Source organism: Eschrichtius robustus, chromosome 1 (assembly GCF_028021215.1).
Source record: "Eschrichtius robustus isolate mEscRob2 chromosome 1, mEscRob2.pri, whole genome shotgun sequence".
Lineage (NCBI taxonomy): Eukaryota > Metazoa > Chordata > Mammalia > Artiodactyla > Eschrichtiidae > Eschrichtius > Eschrichtius robustus.
In genome coordinates, this window is record NC_090824.1 from 11,946,217 (window position 1) to 11,969,814 (window position 23,598).

At 54.1% G+C, this 23,598-nt stretch overlaps 1 protein-coding gene across 3 annotated transcripts in view; it reads right to left on the reverse strand.

The window, feature by feature from the left end:
- Positions 1-18,451, reverse strand: part of RIN3 (Ras and Rab interactor 3) — a 120,847-nt gene extending 102,396 nt beyond the window's left edge. For 2 of the 3 annotated variants that reach the window (XM_068541383.1, XM_068541400.1), the window contains exon 1: positions 18,067-18,450. In XM_068541383.1, the coding sequence (XP_068397484.1) occupies positions 18,067-18,110 (44 nt within the window). In that variant the 5' untranslated portion in view covers positions 18,111-18,450. Of the gene's footprint in view, positions 1-18,066 lie in introns of all 3 variants that reach the window. The other variant, XM_068541391.1, reaches the window with a different exon arrangement.
- Positions 18,452-23,598: the final 5,147 nt, after the last annotated feature.

The following is a 23,598-nucleotide window of genomic DNA, read 5'->3' on the forward strand; positions in this document are numbered from 1 at the left end:
AAACAGGAAGGAGATCACAGCCCTCCCCTCCCGGGCTTGACAGTGGGGCTGAGGAGGGGGAGGCAAGAGGAGGGGGTAGCAGCCCCATGGCGGACAGGACTCAGCCCGGAAGGGGAGCCGAGGCCCCTCCACGCCCTCACCCAGGCCCCCACCCCCAACCCCGCTGGACCTCTGCTGGCGTTTCTCTTTGCGTCACCCTTAGTGTCCAGGGCTTGACTGAATTCCGCTCTGAGACTGGCCTTTCAAGGTCTGTGAAATGAGATTGACAACTGTACAGACCCCATAAGGCTGCTGTAGGGACAAAACAGCCGACTGCCTCTGGAGCTTCACAATGGCTCCGTCGATGGTTGCTGTGGACACGTCTCGTGCTGCACAGCTCTGAGTGGTGCAGAAAATGCTTTGCCCGGGAAAGGGAGCCGGGCTCTATCTATTCTAGCCTCTGCTACAGACTTGCTGTGTGTCCTCGGGCAAGCCTCCCCGCCTCTCTGGGCCTCAGTTCTCTCAGTAGTGAAACAAGTGAAAGGATACCCACCACCACCACCCCCCCTTTCAGAGGTTGCCAGAAGGGTGAAACATGATCACAGGGCGACAGGGATGTGCTTTGACAAAGTGAACCCCCATTTCTAAACTGGAAGTGGGGTCAGGTCCAGGGCCGGCCCGGGGCTCGGGGCCGAATGCAATGCTGACGCCCGACAGCTGCCTTCCTGCGGGCACCGCCCGCACCCCGAGGACACAGGCTGTGGACACCAGGCCCCGAGCTGCACCTTGCAGGAAACTGCTACAGCACCACGTTCCTCCACCGCCTGGCAACACTGAGTCACCCTGCAGCCCACCTCACACTTGTCGTGACCACACTTCCTCGGCTGGGCCATGAGCACGCCCCAGGCTCGCTGGTCCTGATGCTTCTTGGCAGTGTGCCTCCTGGGCCCGGGCCCACCTCACAAAACTAAATGGATGCCCCACCTCCCGCCTGAAATCCCACCCTCAGGGCTGCCTCCTTTCTAGGGTTTTGGTACCCGGCCCCCTCCCCCCCGCCCCTCCCCCCGGCAGACTTTACAGTGTGCATGGTCCCTCGTGCCTTAGCATAAGGGAAGTTACTGGTGGTGAGTTTTCAAGAGTGGGAGGTGGAGGAAGCCGAGGCCACTGGCTCATTACCTTGGGGACCATCGGGAGGCACTGGGGCGGCGAGAGAGGAAGGTGCACTGAGGAGGAACACGCCATCCCTCCGGGTTAAATTGTTTCCCAGCGACTCCAAGGACAGGGGTTACAGGGTGTGACTTGGTCAGTGGATGACAAGGGAGAGGCTGGCGGGTGGGGTCGGTGCCCCTTTCTGCACCTCCAAGGTTCTCCATCTGGCCCATCATACACAGCCAACTCGGGGAGGGGGCTAGGAGGTCACCCCCTCCGTGGGGCTCAGAAGGCTGGGGGAGGTTCCAGCAGCAACCCTCCCAGGATCCAGGCACACCTGGATCTAGGGGAGGCAGCAGGGTCTTGGAATCTTGGGATGCGGCACAGGGATGCAGGGAGTTCAGGGGTGAAGGCCAGAGGCTCTGGACTAGGACAAACCTGGATTCGGGTCCTGGCTCTGCCATGGATTGCCGAGGGCTTCCACTGAGTCACTTGCTGTGCCTCAGTCTCCTCGCCTGTAAATTGGGCACTGCAACCCCAGCCTCACAGGGCTGTGACAATTAACTGAGAAACAGCTTTTAGCAAAGGGGTCTGACATAATCGCTGTAATATTAGTGTCAAATCTGTGAATGCCAAGGATCCCCGATTTTTATGCCTTGATGGATACGCTGCTCCCTACAAAGACGCGTCTGTGAGAATCCCAGAATGTGACATCCTGGCACTGACCGCTCCCCTCCTTGGAAACTGTCCTTTCCACGCCTTGAACTTCACTGGAGGGAGAGAGGACCAAAGTCCAGGGACAGAAGGGATGGTGCCTCTCTCAAGGACTTGTGCATCTTAAAAACAGACCACGCACAAGTCAGGCACTTCTTAATCCAGAGGAATGAACTGCTGATAGTGACGTGCAGACAGTTTAGCGGAGAGCTTCGGGGCTGACTTATCTATACGACGTACATACAGTCCGTTCTCAGCATTTGTAGTTGGTATGTTTTACAAAGTCGCCACGGACTCTGAGTTAGCGGAAACGGAAACATTGCTTCTGGGGGAAACACACGGGTAGGTTCCTGCAAGCCGCTGGTCACAACATTTTCATCAACTGATCAAGACCTATCTTATTTTATGTGTGTTTCTGTTTAAAGACACCTTATTTAATACATATCATTGATTCATTAACCTTGAACTTCCGGCCAACAGTGCTACAATTCATGCCTGAGCGAAGCTTTTCTAAGACCGGTATTTTCTCCACGGGGCCCGTTACAGCCTTCTCGCCCTTAGGAACCCTAGACAGCACTGCAGCACTACGCCTGGGGGACATTTTAAACAGCGAAAGCATCAGCCAAAAGCATGAAAATTCGAAAAACATAACAGAGCACGATGAGGACACTTGTTTGGAGTATGAGAACGGAAACTAGAAGGCAGATTCGCCTTGTTCGGCGCCTCAGGTGGGAACATGAGTGTCAGAAGATTTTTCATCACTCTGTGCGTGGCTGCAAATGACTTCCAAAGCACTATGATCTGGGGGTTACGAATAAATCTCAGCAAGTAGGCCAATTTGCAAATACAGAATCTGTGAATCATGAGGATTGACCGTAAACGTCCCTTCGTTAGGCTGGCACCAACTGTGGCCAACCTGGACACGAACCCCGGTCACAGTGTAGGGCCCGGCAGACCCTGGCAGCTGCCGTGGCGCCTGAACTGGGACCCAGCACACCTCTCGCCCCGGAGCGCAGGCCAGGCCCCAGCTCGACACCCATCCTGTAGCTGCTGAGCCTGCTGGCCTGACACCGTGGTCAGTTCCTGTCCGAGGTAGAGGACAGATCTGGGAGAAAAAGGGGAGGACGGTATTAGTGGCGGCTGCAGGGGAGCCTCTGGCGCCTCTGGCTGCACTCTTCCCCTCTCAACGTCCTCACGTCCGGACAGCCATGCTGGGTCACGACTGCCACTGTCTCCTGCAGAGGTGGAGGGCGGGCTGGTGGGAGATAATAAAGGTGGCCTCCTGGCCTCAGGGGTGCAAACGCAGTCCAGCACCAGGTTCCATCCTAGATACACACCACTAGGCTCCTATCCCCCCGTCCCCACTGCCGAGAGCCTGGTCCAGGCCTCCATCACTGCTCGCTCCGACCCCTACGGTAGTATCCTTCCGGCCTCCCCATGGGCTCCTCCCCCAAACCCCATGCCCTTCTTCACACAGCAGCCGATGCAAGCGGCCATGTGATTCCTGTGCAAAAACCTATACCTCATACGCAAACGTTTGCAGCAGCTTTATTTGCAATTGCCCCAAATTGGAAACAACCCCAATGTGCCACAGGACGTGAATGAATAAACAAACTGTGATACATCCATGCAATGAAATACTCTCAACAATAAAAAGGAACTCAGTACTGAGACACACAACACGGATGGGTCTCCAATGCCTTCCGCCAAGTGAAAGAAGCCAGACTCGCGAGGCAGCATTCACATGACGTTCTCGAAACAGCAGAACTCAAGGATGGAGAAGAGATGAGTGATGCCAGAGTTTGGGGCGGAGGAGGGGCTGACTACAAAAGGGCAGAGGGGAATTTTGGAGGGTGACAGAACTGTTCTATATCTTGATTGTGATGGAGGTTACCCGACTCTCTACATTTGCCAAAATGTATAGAAAAGTACACAGAAAAGGGTGAATTTTACTCTATATAAATTTTACCTTGTTATGGGGTTGAAGTGTGTCCCCCCAAAAGATATGTTGAAGCCCTAATCCCCAGGACCTCAGAATGTGACCTTATGTGGAAATAGGGTCGTTGCAGATGTAATTAGTTAAGATGAGGTCACACTGGAGCAGGGGTGAGGGCCCTAATCCGATATGACTGACATCCTTATAAGAAGAGGAGACACAAGGACATGGACACACAGAAAGGAGATGGCCCTGTGACCAGGCAGAGACTGGAGGGGTGCAGCTGCAGGCCAAGGGACCCCAAGGACTGCCGGGGCCACCAGAAGCTGAGAAGAGGCAGGGAGATTCTACCCAGAGTCTCAGAGGGAGCACAGCCCTGCTGTCACCTTGATTTCAGAATGCTCCAGAATTGCGAAAACAAATTTCCATTGTTTTAAGCCACCCAGTTTCTGCTACTTTGTCACAGCAGCCCCAGGAAACCAATACACAGCCCAACTTTAAAAATGGGGGGACAAGCCTGTCTCAATCTCCATGGCCTTCAGGATCCAGCCTAAGAGCCTCTGCTGCCTGGTCCCCTCTCCTGCGCAGGCCACCCTGCGTCCACGTGGAGAGCAAACGCCAGGCACACTGGGCCCGCGGCACCCGCAAGAGGGCCACGCTGGGTGCCCGTTCCCACCCACCCCCCGCCCAGGTTTACCTGGGAAACTCCTAGACGTCACTCAGCTCGGCTCTCACCTCCCTGGGAAAGCTCCCCCAGACGCACCCTAGTCTGAGCAGGACACCCCTGAGCCAGCTGGGGACCCCAGCATTCCAAGGGACCATCCTGCACCCTGCAGGCACAGCACTGCCTATCACTCCTGTGGCCCGCAAGACTGGGGATCCTGGGACAAGGCTGAGTTGTCGGGTACCTGCTGGACCAGCACCGTACAGGCCAGAGAGGGTGGGAATCTAAGGGCTGGGGAGGAGGTGGGGGGCTTTGGCAACTACCCACACTGTGCCCCGCTCGGCCCTGTCCCTGCAGAGTGGAGCAGGGGCGAGGCCAGGTGTGTCTCTGGTTTCTCCGGCCACAGCTTCTGCTCTCGGGGCCTCCCGCCCAGAGTCGAGCGCGACGCCCTGCCCAGTCACCCCCCTCACTCTGCTGCTCAGGCTTGCACAGCCCACGCCCCCTCGGCAAGCTCCTGGCTGGCCCCTTCCCGTCTCTCAGAGGCCCTCTATCCTGGTCAATCCCTCCTCACCTCTCTCCTGGGCAGTAACCTGCCATGTATGCACTCGACAAACATCTTCCAAGCCTGTGCGGGACACTCCTCTCCAGCCCTTACAACTCTTGCTCAGCACGGCGTTCTCTGAGTCAAGTGCTCTGTGTCCAGCACAGGGCTGATCTGACAATGACACGTGCCAGGAGGAGTCACTGTCTCTGCCCTTGAGAGCTTAAAGGCTAGCGGGGCCACAGACAGAGAATAGGCCGCGACAGGCATGAGGAGCGAGGCTCTGACGGTGCCAGTGGGTCTTCTGCTGGCCCAGTTGTTTAAGCCACACTGGTGTCCCCAGTAGCCTATGCGGCACCTCTGTGCAAATTAGGAAAAGACGCTCCTTGCTCCCCATGGATGCAGGCAACCCCACCTCCACTCCCGCACACACACCTGACTCACACAGGGCTTGGCGAGCGGATGAAATTTCAGTGCCCCCTTGTCTCTCTCTCAGCAGGTGCCTGTGGGCAGTGAACAAACTGCATGACTGTATGCAACAGCCCTAGAGGCTTGACAGCCTGGAAGGCTTTTGCAGGAGGTTGGAGGTGGGGAGTGTATGCTTAGTCCCTGAGGCAGGAAAGAGCTCAGCACTTTCCAGAGGCTGGAGGGAGAGGCAACCAGTGAAGGCTGATGTGTCTGTCCCCACCCCGTCACCCATCTCTAGGGCCTCATGCAAAGGAGCAGCCTAGGCACCTGCACAGAGCCTTGGAAAAAGGCTGGGTGCAGCTGAGAGAATTTGGGGTGACCACTTCCCCTCTCTGAGCCTTATTTGTAAGCGGGGGCTGGATTAGGGGGTCACCAGAGCAACACTGAGCTCTGATGCCTGACGATGCTAGAGCCAGGGATGGGGGTCTGCTTTGGCACGTGGAAAGAAGCCCCCTGCCTGCCTTTCAAACTACTTCAAAGGCACTTGCCCAGCCTTTCAAGACAGCCCACCCTGCTCAATCCCAGGTCTCACATGTGGCCTCTCAGGCAAAGCCCTGAGGCCCTCCTCATGCCCGTCGGCAGGGAGGGGTGAGTCTGGGCTGTGGGATGGCAGCTCGGAGCAGGGTCTTACAGGCTCCAAATGAGCCTGTGCTGTCCCTGGAAAAGGGAAGGCCAGTCCTAGCCATCTCAGGACAAACCTTTCTCAAGGCTGAGCAGAGAGGTGAGGTGACCACTCAAGACCCCTGGTGGCCAGTGGTCAGCACAAACCCAGCCTGGCACCCAGCAAGTGGTCAATAAAGAAGCAGTGAAAGAAAGAAAGAATGAATGAATGAATGAACGAATAGCAGCAGCCAGCAAGGATACAGGCACTGAATCAGAAAGCGCCCCGGCTTTTCTTATGCTGGTGCAATGGGAGAACCAATATCAGAAGGGCACAAGGAGGGTTAACCTAGGAGAGTTCTCCATCTAAAGCATGGATGAAGAAACTGAGGCTGAGGGAAGCGACATGGCTGCCTTGCTCAGCAATATTTAGCTCTGTCAAAGCACAGAGTTTGGGAGTCAGAATTGAAACCAGAATAACTAGTCTGAAGCTTCTGGTGAAATCTAAAACTCACGAACACTCAATATGAAAAAAAAAAAAAAGTTTGCAATGTAGTCCTTGAAATAAGAGGCTTAGTTGATGCAAAACGCCTCTCCCCTCTCCTCCTTTTCCTCCTTCCCACCTCCGCTAGGAAATAAAGATTTGCAGGTAGTCCTGCAAAGCAGCTTTAGTATTTCTGGCATATACTCTGGTGCTATGTGACAAAAGATAATTGTGTGTGTGTGTCAGTTAGGATTGTTTGTTTGTGATAGAAAATCTAAAATAACAGTGATTTAAATAAGGTAGATATGTATTCCTCTCTCATATACAAGTCTGGGTAAGTAGTACAAAGCTGGGATGATGCGTCAACATGTCTGACACCCTTATTATATTATATATTATATTGTTGCTCTACTCGGCATAGCTTCCATTCTCAAGTTCACCTCAGAGTCCAGGATGGCTGCTTCAACTCCAGCCATTACATTCCAGCCAAGAGGAGAGAAAACAGAAAGCATGACCCTTCTCTTTGAGGACATCACCAAGCAAATTTTACACGCCACATATTTTACCTTCCAAACTTAATCACATAGCCACACCTAACTGCAAGGAAACTGGGAAGTGTTTAGCTTAAATTTATACCCAACTAAAATTCAGGGGGGGCCAATCAACAGGCTCTGCTTCACCCCTGAACTCAAATACCCAAGATGGTGACAGATCTCTAAGAAATGGTCCCCAAACCCTAGACCCACATAAGTTTTCAGGGGCTTCATTTAAAACAGAGGGGACTTGGGGCTTCCCTGGTGGCGCAGTGGTTGAGAATCTGCCTGCCAATGCAGGGGACATGGGTTCGAGCCCTGGTCTGCGAAGATCCCAAATGCCGCGGAGCAACTAGGCCCGTGAGCCACAACTACTGGGCTTGCGTGTCTGGAGCCTGTGTTCTGCAACAAGAGAGGCCGCGATAGCGAGAGGCCCGTGCACCGCGATGAAGAGTGGCCCCCGCTCGCCGCAACTAGAGAAAGCCCTCGCACAGAAACGAAGACCCAACACAGCCAAAAATAAATAAATAAATTAATTAATTAAAAAAAACAAAAACAAAAAAAACAGAGGGGACTTGGAAAAAAGGTGACATATGTCTATGCCAACTCCGACCATTAAAATGATTATAATATGATAAGGCCATCAAAGATGATAGGTAGGGAACATATGTCCACAGCACGGCATGTAGAAATACGTACAGGAAATAACACTCAGTGAAAAAGAGGAACACAAATCAACATATACACACAGCTCAAAACTGTGCACCAAAGATCGAAATTAAGTAAACATGCACTTGGACTGGTGCAGCCTCAAAAAGATGAAGTGTTTGATACTTTAAATTTCACTATTTGTGTGTCTGTGTGTGAACTTTTTCAGGCATAAAATAAAATATTTTTTTTGAAAATCAACAGCACACACACACACACACACACACACACACACACCCCCACACACACACACACACCATATACAGAGAGGTAGCAGCCCCCAACTGGTCTCACAGCCCAAATAAGTAAGAACAGCCTCTCATGTAACAACCCTGCGAGGTAGGGCTCACTGCTTTACTTGGCAGAGGAGGAAGACGGAGATGTCCTGGCAGGTATAGGTCAGTGACTTGCCCAGCACTGCTCAGCTCTAAGAGGGAGAGCAGAATGTGGTCTTCATCACCGTGGTAAAATCCAACTCTTCCACCTGTAGCCAAGTGGGCCCCAACTCCCTTTCTATGCCCATTGCACAAAGAACCCTTCTTCCCCGTCCCCAAACCAAGCTCTTTAGGGCTCCCGCATACAATTTGTCCTTTCCCATTTTCCTGCTTCATGCTTTTCTCCTGTCTAAGACACCCTTCCCTGCATAAGCCTGATTTCAGTTAAAATCCTACTCATCCTTCAAGCCCCAATCCAGATGCCACCTCTGCCAGGGAGTCCTTCCTGCTCACCCCAGCCTAGTGTAATAGAGCCCCAGCAATTTTTAATACAGTGCCCTGTACTTTTATTGTGTGCATATTTCTCTTATTTTCCCTAGTAGATAAACTGGAAACTCCTAGATGTACAACAAATGTTTGATAAATGGAGCAGATGAATGGATGGGTGTATGCATGGGGGAACAGATGGATGGATAAATGGATGGAGAGCTGGAGAATTGGATGTATGGATGGATAGGTGAGGATGGATGTGGAAGACATTCACTGGGAAAAGAATCCCTGAACATATTGTAGATGGATGCTCTGTCAAAATGTCAAGAACAGAAAAAGCAAGCATAATAAATGCTGTCATCAGGCACCATTGGTAGAGAGTTAAGTCCTTGCTTGGAACTGCAACATCCCTAGAGAAATTTATAGTATCCATCTCTGACACTGACCGAGATTAAGGAGGCTGGGGCCACGGTGGTGGGGGAAAGAGATCCCCAGTGCATTCCTTCTTGAGAGCTTTCCCCTTTAGCCAGAGATCATCCAGTTGTGAATTTCAGATGCAAAGCCCTTGATTTCTCTGGTCCCTGGAGGTGGGTGAAGATGCATTTTTTTTTTAATTAATTAATTTATTTATGGCTGTGTTGGGTCTTCGTTTCTGTGCGAGGGCTTCCTCTAGTTGCGGCAAGCGGGGGCCACTCTTCATTGCGGAAGATGCATATTTATTAACCCAGGGAACAACCCAGCCCTGGGAAACCCTGTGCAGGAGGGAATGCATCTCTGCTACCACTGGGGTCTCCCCTCCTTCTTGTGGGCTGTCCCTCTCCATCCCCTTTCCTCTTCTTTCTTTCTTGGGAAAACAGGCTCTTTCATCAGCCCTGACACCTCATACTGAATGGTAGTCACGGAGCTGAGGTGGTGTCTGGCATTTGAAGTCCCATCCCTTAACTAGAGAATACAAAGTTGAGATGCCAGAGTCAGTGATGAAATGGGGGCCCCGTTCATGGGGGAACGTGTCCCTTAAGAGAGCCCCTCAAGGCCAGCCCCTCACCACCCTGGCCTCCCTCTCCTGGAATCCTGGGCCCTACACCCACCCCCCACCCCCTGGCTCCAGGTTGGCGGGTGGAGCCAGGTTCTGGGGGAGCTCTCACCCTGCCTGGTCCCAGGATGGAGGACGCAAGCGGCCCTGTCCTCGGGCTGGCGCCGTTGCCCCATAGGATGTGGCCTGAGCGTGCGCTGCTGCTGCTGCACCTATGGCAGCAACAGGCCTTGACCACAACCGCTCCGTGGGCCGCTTCTTCTAAAAGGGAACTGACATTTCATAGCAGGCTGGGTGGGTCTTCCAAACACGGACAGATTGGGGTAGGGGCACCCCCAGGAGCTACTGGCAAGATGGGGCAAGGGGCGCTGCCACCACTTTGGATGCTCCTGACGACCAGAGCTGTTCCAGCCACGGGGGATGGCCTCCCCCAAGCCCAGCCCTAGAGAGGAGACGGGCCCGAGGCTGCTCTGGGGCCTTGCTGGCAGGTGGGGGAGACAGAGGCGGTGGCCATGATGGCAGCTTCCAGATCCTTCTATCAGAGGCCTGAGGCTGACAGCCACACGGGAATGGAGTCAGTAAGGCCCTCCCCACTGCCCTGTGGACACCCCGGCTGAGGGAAGGGCTCCTCTGGACCTACCCACTTCCTTTCTTCTCCTTCAAGGCCATGCTGGCAGGAGGGAAAGGGCTGGTTTCACTGTATAACTCTGTGTGTGTGTGTGTGTGTGTGTGTGTGTGTGTGTGTGTGTGTGTGTGTGTGTGTGTGTGTGTGTGTAGCGGGTTGGGGGGAGGGCAGCGGGCACACTGTGTCCTCGGCCCACCTCCCCGCCGCGCAGGGACGGGCTGGCCCTGCCAGGGCAGCACTGGGTGTGTGTGGGGAGACCCAGCCTGCCTGGCAGGGAGCGCCTTCCCTCAGCCGGGGGGGTCTGCCCGACCCCTCCCTGGCTGGGCCTTCCCTCAGACCTCGCCCCTCTCAAACCCTGATGGGAGCAGCCTTCCCAGCCAGGGACCCGGCGACAGCAGGCCACCACCACCTCCTCCGCATCGCCACGGCTCCCGTGCCAGCCGGCCAGAGCAGGCACCACTCACGGATCCAAGTCACACTCAGGCCACTGCAAGGAACCTTCCCAACTTGCCGACCAGGCCGCACACGCTACCAGGAAGCCGGGGGCCCTTCCCCAAAGTGGGCTCCCAAAAGACACGCACTTTTTGCAACGCTAGTTTTTCAAAGATCACCCCACAGCAGTGAAGACATTTTCTTCCAGGCACTTGATCAGGGTGATGACCCAGAAGTTTCCATTCTGGGTCTTTGTTTCTTATGAAAGTATGTTCTAGACTGTTCTATCAGAGGAAAGAGCTGTCTCATCTCCGACTGGCACTCCAATATCGCTCCAAGACACCTGTTGGCCAGTAATTCAGGGAATCACTGAGTGTCAGAAGGAGCAGGGTCCTTAGAGATCACTGAGTTTATTTCTCAGATGGGAAAACTGAGGCCAAGGGAGAGTAAGGGACTTGCTCCCTAGAGTATAATCCCAAATCACCAGAAGGCACAGGACCCTAGGATAACCTCCAGCCCTACTGATGTTCTACAGCATGCAAGTCCCCAAGCATCTTCCAAATCAGCAAAGGACAATATAACTAGGTCGACTCTCTGATTGCCAGGTGTGGCAGGGACAGGGGAGGGGGTGAAGGGGACACAAAATGGATAAATTCCACTGAAGCAGCTTGAGCAGTGTTTCTGACTTTCCTCTAGCAACTTTTTATTCTGCCCAAAGGACATTAAAATCTAACAACCACCATCAACGTGCCCAATCATTTCATAAAAGAAAGGAAGCTTAATACGGCAAAAAGACCTAACCTCAGAATGAGGAACAGTTCTGCCCAAGAAAAGATAGCTTGGCAACCTTGGCTGATACACATACACACACACATACACACACACACACACACACACGCACACACAATACCTTATTTTCCCAGTTTCTCAGTGGACCACAGACCTTCATTTGGGACTCACTGACCAGCCAGGGTTCCCCCAGATCCTGTACACCCAGCTGACTCCATTCTTTTGGTTGAGGATGCATGTCTATCCGTGATCCAGAGCTGCCTTCACCTTCTCCCAGCCTCTCTCCCACAGAAGTGAGGGATACAGACAGGGAGGATAAAATGAAGGGAGTGGGGTCCCTACTCAATTCCCTGGGTGGCCAGCCCCCTCCTCGTTCCAGACTTGGGGAGGGGTGTGGTGGCCTCGGCCTCACCTCTTGCTGCAGAAGGGGAGTTGGGTTCCTCACCTCCCTGATCTGGATCTTCCTACCCCTGAGGTCTGGGCCGCCTTGCAAATAGTTCCAGAAGTTCAGGTGCTTCAGGACACAAAAGAGAAAGCTGCGAGGCGATTTTTAGAATCCTGTTCAGTATATCATCGTCTTCAAGCATCTATTGAGTGACAACTGTGGGCAGGACACAAAGATACGGAACGGTTCTGATCCCTTTTAGTTGGAGGTTTATAATCAAAATAGGAAGAAATAATATTTTAAAGGGGTTTTGGCTTCTCTAAAATCTCCAGCTGGCATGGATGGAAGGCTGCATGGAGGAGGTGGCGGCGTCCCAAGAATAAGATGATTCCTGGCCCCTCGCTCACTTCTAAAGGGGACTCCCGGGACTTCCCTGGTGGCACAGGGGTTAAGAATCCGCCTGCCAATGCAGGGGACAAGGGCTCGATCCCTGGTCTGGGAAGATCCCACATGTCGCAGAGCAACTAAGCCCGTGCGCCACAATAATGAGCCTGCACTCTAGAGCCCGCGAGCCACAACTACTGAGCCCACGCACCACAATTGCTGAAGCCCGCACGCCTAGAGCCCGTGCTCAGCAACAAGAGAAGCCACCGCAATGAGAAGCCCGTGCACCGCAACGAAGAGTAGCCCCCGCTCGCCGCAACTAGAGAAAGCCCACACGCAGCAACGAAGACCCAACGCAACCAAAAATAAATAAATAAAAGGAAAAAAGAGGGCTGCCTTTATAAAAATAAATAAATAAAGGGGACTCTCTAATGGAAGGTAGATAGCAAGGGACAAACAGGAAGTTTGGGTCTTTTCTGGGTCACCTCCCCCATGTTGGGGCTCTTTCTGGGCATACAGGTGCCCCGAACTCCTAGAGTAACCTGGGATGAGGATGGGTCCCTGTGGGCAGTCCCCTTCATACTCCTTGCCCCTTTCCATCAATCTCTCTCTGGCCAAAACTTGCCTTCCTTGTTCCCTGGATCCCCACTATCTGATAACCAGGGGGTAGACTCCCTCCCTCCCAAGTCCCACTCTACACTGTCCCACCTCCAAGCCTTTGCTCAGGCCCTTCCCTCCTCTGAACCTGCCCCTCCCCACCCCCTTCATTGCTGCTCATTTGTCACTGCCTGGATGACACAACCTAGGGGACGACTCTCACTCAGGAGAGAATCTCGCCATGACAGATGGAATCTGTGAGGGGCCGGAAGGATGGAATTTGTGGTTGTCTGGCACCCGTTCTCCCCTTCCCTCTGCTCTGGCCCATGGCTGGGAGGCACCGCAGGCCCGCTCAGACTCCCGTCTATAAAAGGGAGCTCCTGGGAGGCCTGAGAGGGCAGCCAGGGGCCGGGGTGGGTGCCCCCTTCAAATATCACACCCATTCCTGGCTGGTTTCCGATTTGATTTCCTGATCTCCTAGATTAAAACGCAGGTGTCCTTGTATTTTAACACTTGCTGCTTCAGTAAAGACCACAGTATAGGCCTTTCTCACCTTCTGAGATGCCCACACTCTGTCTGTCGACTGTGTTTCTCCCTTCTTACCTATCACTTTGTCTCACTGAATCCTTTCTGCGATGAGACATCAAGAACCTGAGCTTCATTAAGTCCTGAGACCAGGTGTGCGATCTCAGTTTGAAGACTGGGGGTTTTGGCCGTGTTCTAGTCCCGGCCATGTGGGTTCAAGTCCCAGTCTGGGTTTTGGCTGGGTTTGAATCCCGGCACATGGGTTCAAGTTCCAATCTGAGGTGCACGGTTTCAGAATGACATATAAAACAGACTATCACAGTATTTTGCTATATTCTCAAATTTTCTACAAAGAACATGTGTTGTTACTTGTATAATTTTGTTTTTTAAAGCAGTAAATGACAAAACCACCATGAGATACCACTTTGCACCTACGAGGCTAGTTAAAAAATAAAAGACAAGAGGATGGGCCCTGGTCCGGAAAGATCCCACATGCCGCGGAGCAACTAAGCCCGTGCGCCACAACTACTGAGCCTGCGCTCTAGAGCCCACGAGCCACAACTACTGAGCCCTCATGCCACAACTACTGAAGCCTGCGCGCCTAGAGCCCAGGCTCTAGAGAAGAGAAGCCACTGCTATGAGAAGCCTGAGCACCACAACAAAGAGTAGCCCCCGCTCAGCGCAACTAGAGAAAGCCTGCGTGCAGCAACAAAGACCCAACGCAGCCAAAAATAAATAAATTTATTTTAAAAAATTAAAAAAAAAAAAAAAGACCACAGTATAGGGACCGAGGCCCAGGATAAGGCCTGTCAAGTGGTAGGGGAGATGGGAAGGGGGCCATGGGCAAATGTGCTGAGATTCCCCTATCCCAAGCAGCTCCTGTGCCCCCATCCCCTGCACTCCTACTTGCTTCCCAGGGGTGCACTGGGGCTTCTCAGGGCCTGCACTGAAGCCTTAAGCTGGTGAGGTACCTTTTGCTTCCTGTGGGCCAGTCTCTTTTAGGGTCTGGAAGGGGGTCGGTATCCCAGCTGAGTACCAGCCAGAACCACCTGGGAGCATTAGCCCCTGACAGCAAAGAAGCCCGGGTCAGTGAGCAGAGCGGTAGCTGGGACCTTGAATTCATCACTGGATCCTGTTCTGGGTGGGCCTTGCCCAGGAAGAGTCCCCATTTTAGAGCTGGGAGTGGCTGAGGGGCTCCTCAAGGGGACTTGCAGGCCCCCTGCATTATGTCAGGCATGAGGCAGGAAGCCAGGGCTCTCGCAAGCCCTGGGGCCTTGTGCTTGCAGCCCCTTGCAGGCCGAAGGCTCAGGACACCTGAGTCCTAGGCCCAGCTCCCCGGACCTTGGGTAAGGCACTTCCTCTTTCTGGGTCTCCGTTTCCTTGTCATCATTATTAGGGGATTGGATGAGGTCTGTAATGGCCACATTTTTTCCAAGAGTGGAATCCTTTTTCAAATAAAATCTTAAACAGACCCTCAACTGATCAAACATATGAAAGTGCGTGGGCTCTGAGCACACACGTCCGCAGGACCCTGCCGTTCAGTTCGGCGTCTGGCCGCCCGGCAGTCACAGCTTCACCCGCATCATCGCGACGTCTCTGTCTCCCACCTCACCTCCAACCCACCAGCGCATCCTGTGGCTCCAGCTTCTCACGTCTCCACTGCCCGCTCCACCCGGGGCCCCAGCCCTCCACCCGGGGCCCCAGCCCTCTCTCCCGGACACCACAGGGGCCCCCCCTGCTTCTGTTCCTGTTTCCCCCTACGGCCTGTCCTCAACACAGTCCAAATCCAAATCAGGTCACCTCTCTGTGCAAACCCCACCCGTGGCCCCTGCTCACTCAGAGCGCCCTCCAGAGCCTCTACCCACCGGCCAGCCTTCTTCTGGCCTCTTCTCCCTCACTCCACTCCAGCCTCTCTGTGTCCGACACACAGACCACACCCCACACCCCCCAGGGGCTTGACTCACTCCCCCCACTTCCTTCAGGCCTCGGCTAAACACCGTCTTCTTGGAGTGGCCTTCCCTGACCACCTGCTCCAGAACAGCCCCTAACCCTGACTTTCTGTCTTCTGGGAAAGTCAGCTGCAAGCCGCCAGGGGCTTGGTTTAATGCTGGGCCCCCGCGTCCACCTAATGCAGATACTATTTGTTGAAGGAACTTGAATGAATGGAGGGAGAAAAGTGTCTTCGTCCAGAGTACTGGGCAGCCTGTCGGCATTTTCTTTCTCCCCAGACGGCGTTTTCAACAAGAAGTAGACAGAGAGCTTGCTTGCCAAGATCTTCATGCTCCTATTCCAGGGGGCTAGCTTCCAAGCGACCCCCACCCAGCCCCTGGGTGTGGGGTGGGAGGCGTTCCCCTAGCTGTCTGGACATCCATTTTCTGCCAGAGAGGCGGAGGGGGCTTCGGGAGCCAGGCGGAAAGATTAGCTCTGATGAGGACTCAGGACCCAGCCCTGAGTGGTCGGCAAGCTCTGTGGGTGGCCTGGGGGTGAGGGGTCATAGATGATTGCTCCTCATCTTTGGGCACTGTGACACAGGTAGATGTGCAGCCCAGGGAACAGAGGATGCAGGGGTGCGCCTGAGAACTGCCTCCTAGTATTTGAGAGTCAAGAAAGATTGGGCTCCTCTGAACAGGGTTTCTAATGGTAGAAGTTAGAAGAAGGCAGACTTTCTTCGATATCTGCCTGTCAGAAAGGCTACCACAGTGGTGGCAAGTTCTCCATCACTGGAGGTATGCAAGTACCTTTCAGGAATGTTGTCAAAGGGATTCCTGTACTGGGTGCAAGGTTAAATGAGATACTATCTCATTTAACTCTTCCAACCCCAAAGGACCTCTTAAATAAAGTGATGTTTTTAGCAACAAACCAATATTCATCTAACATTTAGGATATGCCAGACACTGTTCTAAGCAGGCTTGTGTTGGTGTGTTAACCCTTAGCTGCCTGTGGACAGCTACTTAAATATTAACTCATCCAATCCTCATAACCAATCTTAAGAAGTAGGTGTTATTATTGTCCCCATTTTACAGACCTGGCCAAGGGCAGTTAAACAGTCGGCAAACAGAGGGGTTACACTCAACAAACGATAATAGTTGTAATAATAATAACTATTAAAAGTTTGTCCATGGGCCCATGTGCAAAACTTCTTATGCATTATTTCATTTAATCCTCAAAACAACTCTAAAGGCTAGTTACTATTACTTATCTTCATTTTCTAGATAACTATTGAGGCACGGAGGGGTTAAGTCACTGGCCCAGTAATGGACAAAGAAAGGCAAGAGGAAGTGGGTAAGGAGAGGTCATCCTGGGGGAAATATGGGAAGTCAGAGAGATCAGGACCCTGTGGCCCCTCACCTCTCCTTCCTCCCTGGGAAACTCCTGCTAGCTCCACCCATCAGTATTGGGTGTGGTAGATACTTGCCCCTGGGTGGGGCCCCCTCCCCCAGGGGCCCCCCTCCCCAACAGAATTTCCAGTTCCTCCAGCGGATGGCATTTGTCTTTCCACTTCCCGGGGAAAGCATCCAGGCAGGGCTTCCCAGCTGGGGCGGAAATGGGGGAGCGGGGACGAGGGAGACATTCAGATCTAGTTGCATCACAGGCCCCTCTGAGACACTCCCCCCACTAGCGTGGGGGCCAGTCACCTCCAGCTGCCCCCCAGTTCGGGACTGCACAAGAAGAGCTCACCCCTCCGTTTTACGCAGCAGAGAACCGAGGCCCTGGGAGCCGAGGTCAGGAGCTAGGCCAGCGAGCAGCTGGCTGGCCGTCACAGCAGCAGCCCGGGACTTTCAAACCAAAAAGCCAGGACTGGCTTCCCCGGGGGCGCCCATCAACCTTAGCCCCCAGAAAGGTTTCAAGAGGCTTTCCCAGGAATCTGCCTCTGAACTGGAGCCTCCTCCACCCGCTGAAGCTTTCTGGGACGTTGGCTGGGCTGGGCGGCACGAGGGAACCTACTTCAGGAGCACAGCCCTGAGCAATGTCCAGAAGTCCGAGATTGTGAGCTGGGGGGTGAGGGACATGAAACTAACTAGACGCCGGAGACCCCTCTCGAAAGCTAGTTCCCAAACCGGTTCGGCTTCAGGCATTCCAAGCTGTGCCTTCTCCCGGTGTGTGTGTGAGGGGGGCGATCCCGGAGGCCACACGCAGTTCGTGCACCCTGGACCCTCCCCAAGCCCCGGGTTTCGCAAAGGCCGGTCCGAAGGTCACTGTCCTTAGACCCGCAAGAGGGGTGGGGGAGGGGATCCCGGTGGGTCCTCGGTGTAGGCGGGCTGGTCAGCTGTTAGGCCGCGGGCGTCCAAACTTACGGGGACCCGGGTCCGCCGGCCCTTGCCCGACCGAGCTCCGGCGCCCGAGGACGCGCACGGGGCACAGGCGGATCGGGGGGTGCGGGAGGATGGCGGGGCCCGGACCGCGAGTAACTGCATCTAAAGTTCAGGCGGGACCAGAGCCCGGGGAGGGGCCGCGTCCACACAGCCCCTCCGCTTCGGCTCTGACTGCTAGAGGCGCCCCTCTGGCACCCACCAACCTAGCCGCCGAACGTGCCGGCCGGTTTTCCGGCGAGCGACATCTGGGCTTAAAAGTTTAGCCAAGTCTCGGGGTACGGCAGAGGCACCAGGGCAGCCCCCTTCCGCGAAGAACCGGGAGACCGGCCTTGGCCGTGGCCAGGGGTTCGGTCTCAGTCCGACACCCCGAGGTCCCGCAGCCGGGTCTACTCCGGAGCTCCGAGCACCCTCGGGGGCGGGGAGGGGCAGCTGGGCGGGAGGGACGCGGGCCGAGCGGGGCCCTGGGGCACCGAGAGAGGAGGGGGCGCCGGCCCCGGACTCACCCCGCGGGGTCCGCGCACTCGGGCGCCCCGGCGCGTCGGATCATGCCGCCAGCAGCTCCGGGACGGTGAACGCAGGGGCTCAGGCACCGGGCGGCGCGGGCCGCGGAGCCCCGGGCGCCCGCATGCCCCTGGCGCCGCCCTGGGGAAGGGCCCGCGCGGGTACCGCCGCCAGCCCCGCGCGCAGTCGGGAAGCCACAGCCGCCGCGGCCGCCACGCTCTGGGGCGCTCGCTCCCTCTACTTCCTGTATCGGAGCGAGCGGGGCTTTCAGGAAGAGGCTGGCCTTGGTGGTCAAGAGGTTTTTTTGTCAAAAGCCTTTCGGCGGCGGCTCGCAGCCCGGAGCCCCCCTGGGGCACACGGAAACCCCGGCAGCCGCGCCCGCGGGGCCGGACCTGGCGGCGGGTGGTGTCGGACCGGGGCGCCGGGCGCGGACGCCCAGCCGCGGGGTGCTGCCTCCGCCGCTCCGGCGGCTCCCGGAGACCCAGGAGGAAAACGTAGAGAAAAGTTTCCAGCTTGGCGAAGAGTCGCGTGGGAAGGAAGGCGCTCCCGCTGCGGACCGGCAGGTGGGGAAGCCGAGAGCTTTACGCAGGGCACTCTCCCGCTTTACCTCCTGCCTGAAGGAGCCTCGAAATCGCCACTAGACAGCCTCAGACCAGAGGCAGGGCGCCTCCTCCACATCTCTGACAGGTGGCCATGCTGCCTTCTCTTGGATGCCTCCACTGACGATGAACTCACTACCTCACAAAGCAGTCTGTTCCTCCACCAAGCCAGGCGTCTAATTCACCTGTCCTGGGTACCACACCTAGATGGGAGCAGAGGGAGAAAGTCAGTCAGTTTACACAAATACAACTACAGCAACTCTGGTGGGACCAGGAGGCCTCTCCTCTAAATGCCTGGGCACTAAAAAATGCCTCCTGAGCCCGGGCTGCCCTCAGAACATTTCACAGTAGTGGTCAGCACTGCACCCTACAGGGTGACCTCAGTCTAATGCAGGGTTTCTCAGCTTTGGCACTATTGATATTTGGGGCCAGATAATGCTTTATTGTTGGAGCTTGTAGGATGTTTAGCAGCATGCATGGCCTCTGCCCACTCTGCCAGTAGCATACCCTCTTCTTGTAACAACCAAAAATATCTCCAGACATTGCCACATGTCCCTGGGGGCCAAAATCATCCCGGTTGAGACCCACTTGTCTAACTCCTTTATTTTATAGATAAGGAAACTGAGACCTAAAGAGAGGAGGTGACTCGCCCCAGGCCACACAGCAAGTTGAGGTGCAGACAGGACTGACACCCAGGGCTCTGGTAAAAGCATCCAGAGGCCTCTTTGCCCTCCGTACCCCTGCTTGTTTACCTGCAAAAGTGATAGTAGAAATAGGGCAGCACTCCAGAGTGCCATTATTAGTCCTTTGCTGTTCCTAAAACAAGTCTGTAGGCTACTCCCAGGGCTCCCTGGGCCCCAGGGACGAGGTCCATGTAACTCTCACACCTAGAGTAGTCTTTCAGGTCCTTCTAGGCTGATCTGGACTGCGGGTAACCTCACTCTTCCATGGCCCCCACAAATAAAGGTTTCCTTCAGCTCCCTGGACCACCCCTGAGAAACTCAGGACAGGCTCCTCAAAGCCTGGGCTCCATGGAACGAGCCCCGAGGCTCTCACCATGTCCCCTCAGAGGCCTCCACAAGGCCCACCGCTCACCTGCCCTGTGAAGATAAAATTCCTCACGGGGACACCGGATGGGACCCCCACCCTGACCCTGTTGCTAGTAACTGACCGAGGAAGAGGTTGCCAAGACTAAAATCTGAGAAGCCCCTTTCAGTTGTGGCCTCTGCCACCCTTGTGCTTAGATCCCTTCCTGGGTCCCCTTTTCACTCCCAAGTCCTCACCCCCACCACTTCTCTCCCTGGAATGGATCTCAGGACTCCTACTGGGAAGTGAAAATCTACTGCTGTTTGGGCCTGCAAGCTCTTTCCTTTACCCTCACCTTTTTTGGTTAACAGTACCCCAGTACCTGGTTTCCATTTAAGGAGTCACCCCTCCTCTGTTGGGTTCAGGTGGAGATAACAAGATTCTACCCCCATTTTAGAGAGAACACATGATTCTAGTCTGGCCGATCAGAGCCTTGCACTTACCAGGCCCAGTGATTGGCTCATGGATGAGCACATGATCAAAGTTAGGCCAATAAGATCCCTCCCTGGGACTTTTTGTTGGCACTGTCAGGAAATGCCAGCAATCTTCCCCCCACCCCAAGCTGGCCTGATGCTGAGAGACTGTAACCTTGGGGCAGCCCAACAGCCACCCGAGCCACCATGTGGTAAAATTGTGCTCAAGAAGACAGCCAAGATGGAGGAAAGCAATGCAGAGAGAGACTATGCCCTATTGACATCCTTTGAGGCCTAGATTCTGAGGTGCTTAAAGCCAGCTGCACCATTAGACGTCTCAGGTATGAGAACCAATACAGTCCTTTTTCTTTTCTTTTCCTTTTTTAAAAACTCGAATGCAATCTGAGTCAGGTTTCCGCTAGTCATCACCCAAAGACTCCAGGCTGTCCCTGATTGCAGCCCCTCCCTCTGCCTTCCACTCCCTGCTGGGTCTGGAGGATGTCCAGTTGTGGCAGGACTGTCGGAATGCAGAGGTAAACACTTCAACTTACTGCCCCCAAATATAAGAGGTTGGTTTGCCTCTCTGGGGTCCTCATGGGGTGGCTCTCACCTCCACGTGCTCCTCAGGCTTCCCCTCCCTCTGCACAAGTGAGGGCAAATAGACTCATTCCAGAGGAGGAGTGTGGGAATTTGCAGGGGAAGGTCACCTCCAGGAGGTCAACTCCAAGCCTTGCTAGAGTTTCCGGGGACTATTTGTGAAGAAAAACGTTTCACAGCACAGTCTTGTTTTTCAAAACCTGCCAAAACCTTGCTCTGGGTTGGATGACAGACTTTGAGGAAACAGCATATTCGTTCAACAGAAATTTTCCTACTATATAGAGTAGTTGTTGAGAGTAGGGGCTTGAGTCAAGCTGCCAGGGTTCAAATCCCAGCTCTGCCACTTAGTGGCTGTGTAACCTTAGGCAAACTACTTCACCTCTCTGTGCCTCGTATTCCTCATCTGTGAGATGGGATAATAATAGTGCCTACCTCATAGGGATTCTGTGAATGTCACATGAGCTAACGTAAGGGGCTTAGAACAGCGCCTGGCATGTAGTAAGTACTCAATAAGGATTAACTATTATTTGTGCTATGACTAAGCACAAATGTATCAGTCAGATCTCACAGGAAACAAATGGCATTTCTGATTAGGATTGTTTGAGGAGGATTTAATAAAGGTGTAGTGGGGAAATACAAGGGACTGTGCTGTAACTCTCAGATCTGTTACCTTTCTCAGCCCAAAGATGAGGAGAGGGAGTGGTTACGAGACCCAGAAGCAGAGAGTCCTGTCCTGTAGAAAGACCACCAGGGGAGAGGCTCAAGCACCCTCAGTCCAGGGACGCAGGAAAAGAAATAGTCTGAATTTCCTCCCTCCCAGTAGTCCCCCAGTAGCCAAAGCCAGCTGGAAGCCAGAGGACTTGGGAGCCCGTGGGTCAGTCCCTATGGATGTGGAGTCCTTACGGGTCAGCCTCCTGGGGCGTAGAAAAGGACTTGGGTGGGGTGGAGTGGGGCAAGAGGGCAAAGCTGTGGAATAAGACAAACTGAGCTCAAATCAGCCAAGGCATCAGACATGTGAGTGAGGCCGTCTTGGATCCTCCAGACCAGCCCATCTGCTAACTAAATATCGTGCAGTGCGCTCTGTCAAAGTCACATGGAATAGGAGAATCACTGGACAAGCCCTGCCTGAATTCCTGACTGGGAAAATCGTAAAATATAATAAAATGGTTGCTGTTTGGGATATCTTGTTTTGCAAAAATAGATACAGAGAACAGCTCTCTTTCAGGGGCTTTTTCTATCTTCTTCTGACCCCTCAAAAGCTCCCACCTCTCCATTCCCTGTTACTTTGGGGAAATATTTTAAAAGAGGTGGAGAAAAGCTTTATTATGGCAAAATTAATCAGTATCCTTTGCGTGAGCCAGGAACACGATGTCTGCGCCCACTGGGTAGGGGCTGGGGTGACCTGAGAACCAGGCTCTGGAGAAAGTGGCAGCCTCTTCTCAGTTCTCCCCAGCAGACGCCCCGCAGGAACGAGGGCCTGTGCCTACAAGGCCTTACAATAAAAAACGAAAAAACTGGGAATCTGGAATTATTATTTTTTTTGGCTGCGCCAGGTCTTTGTTGCTGGGCTTTCTCTAGTTGTGGCGAGCGGGGGCTATTCTTCGTTGCGGTGCGCGGGCTTCTCATTGCGGCGGCTTCTGTTGTTGCGGAGCACGGGCTCTAGGCGCACGGGCAGTAGTTGCGGCACGCGGGCCCTAGAGCGCGCGGGCTTCAGCAGTTGTGGCGCACAGGCTTAGTTGCTCGCGGCATGTGGGATCTTCCTGGACCAGGGATCAAACTCGTGTCCCCTGCATTGGCAGGCGGATTCTTAACCACTGCGCCACCAGGGAAGTCCCTGGGAATCTGGATTTTTTTATAGGACTGTTTCAGATTTCTGAAACATCACACTGGCTAAAGAAGCATTTCTAAAAGCCCAGTTACCCTACGGATGCTGGCTTGGGATCTGACCGCACTCCGTACCTCCAGCCACTCTGGGACTCCATGTGGCAGGAAGGTGAATCTGACACAGGCATAGGTGTGCCTGGTGGGACCCACAGGTGCACAGGGATTCCCCAGGTTCTGGAAGGGATGGGACCCTGACAGATATGCTCTGGATCTCTCCCCTAAAACCGAGCAGAGTATCTTTAGCCCTAGTCTCTGGGATTCTACCTCATTGTCCTCTCTCTGCAGGTCTCTGTCTTTCTTCCTTCCTCTCTGCAGACAGACCATCCCAATACCCCCAAGTTTCCAAGTCTCAGTCACCCCTTTATAGAGACCTACCGGCATCGTGTGGTCCCAATTCCCAATTCTCTGGAGAGGTAACCTGATTGCCCCATCTTGGCTGTGAGGGGTAGGCAATCTCAGAGAGAAAGGGTGCTCGTGAGCTGAGGACACACCCCAAAAAGCTTTTAAAGCAGCCCCCAATCTGGATTATTGGGACAGCTTCTTGTCTGGTGTCTCACTTCCCCTCGGCCATCCCCACCCATCGCTATGGCAGAAACTGAAGGTTTCCAGTATCTGTCTCAGGGAACCTCTCTCCTGCCCAGTCACTGCATTGGTTCCTCTGACTCCGAGGTTTGTCTCTGAAGCCTGTCTGCTCCCCACTGAAGTGCCCTCTTAACCTGCACTTATTACATATTTCTAGACACTATAATGTTCTCATGCCTCTGTTATCCTTAGTGTGAGTGCCGGCTCCCTAGGAGCAAGGAATATACCCTCCTTTTAAATCTGTTCTCTCCCTTCACCAATATCCAGTGGAGGGCTCTGCAAACAGCAGGCACTTAATAATCTCTTGTTGGCTAAATAAAAAAGACTTGTAACCAAGGAGAAAGGCTTCTCCATTTCTGAGTCCCGTGTCATC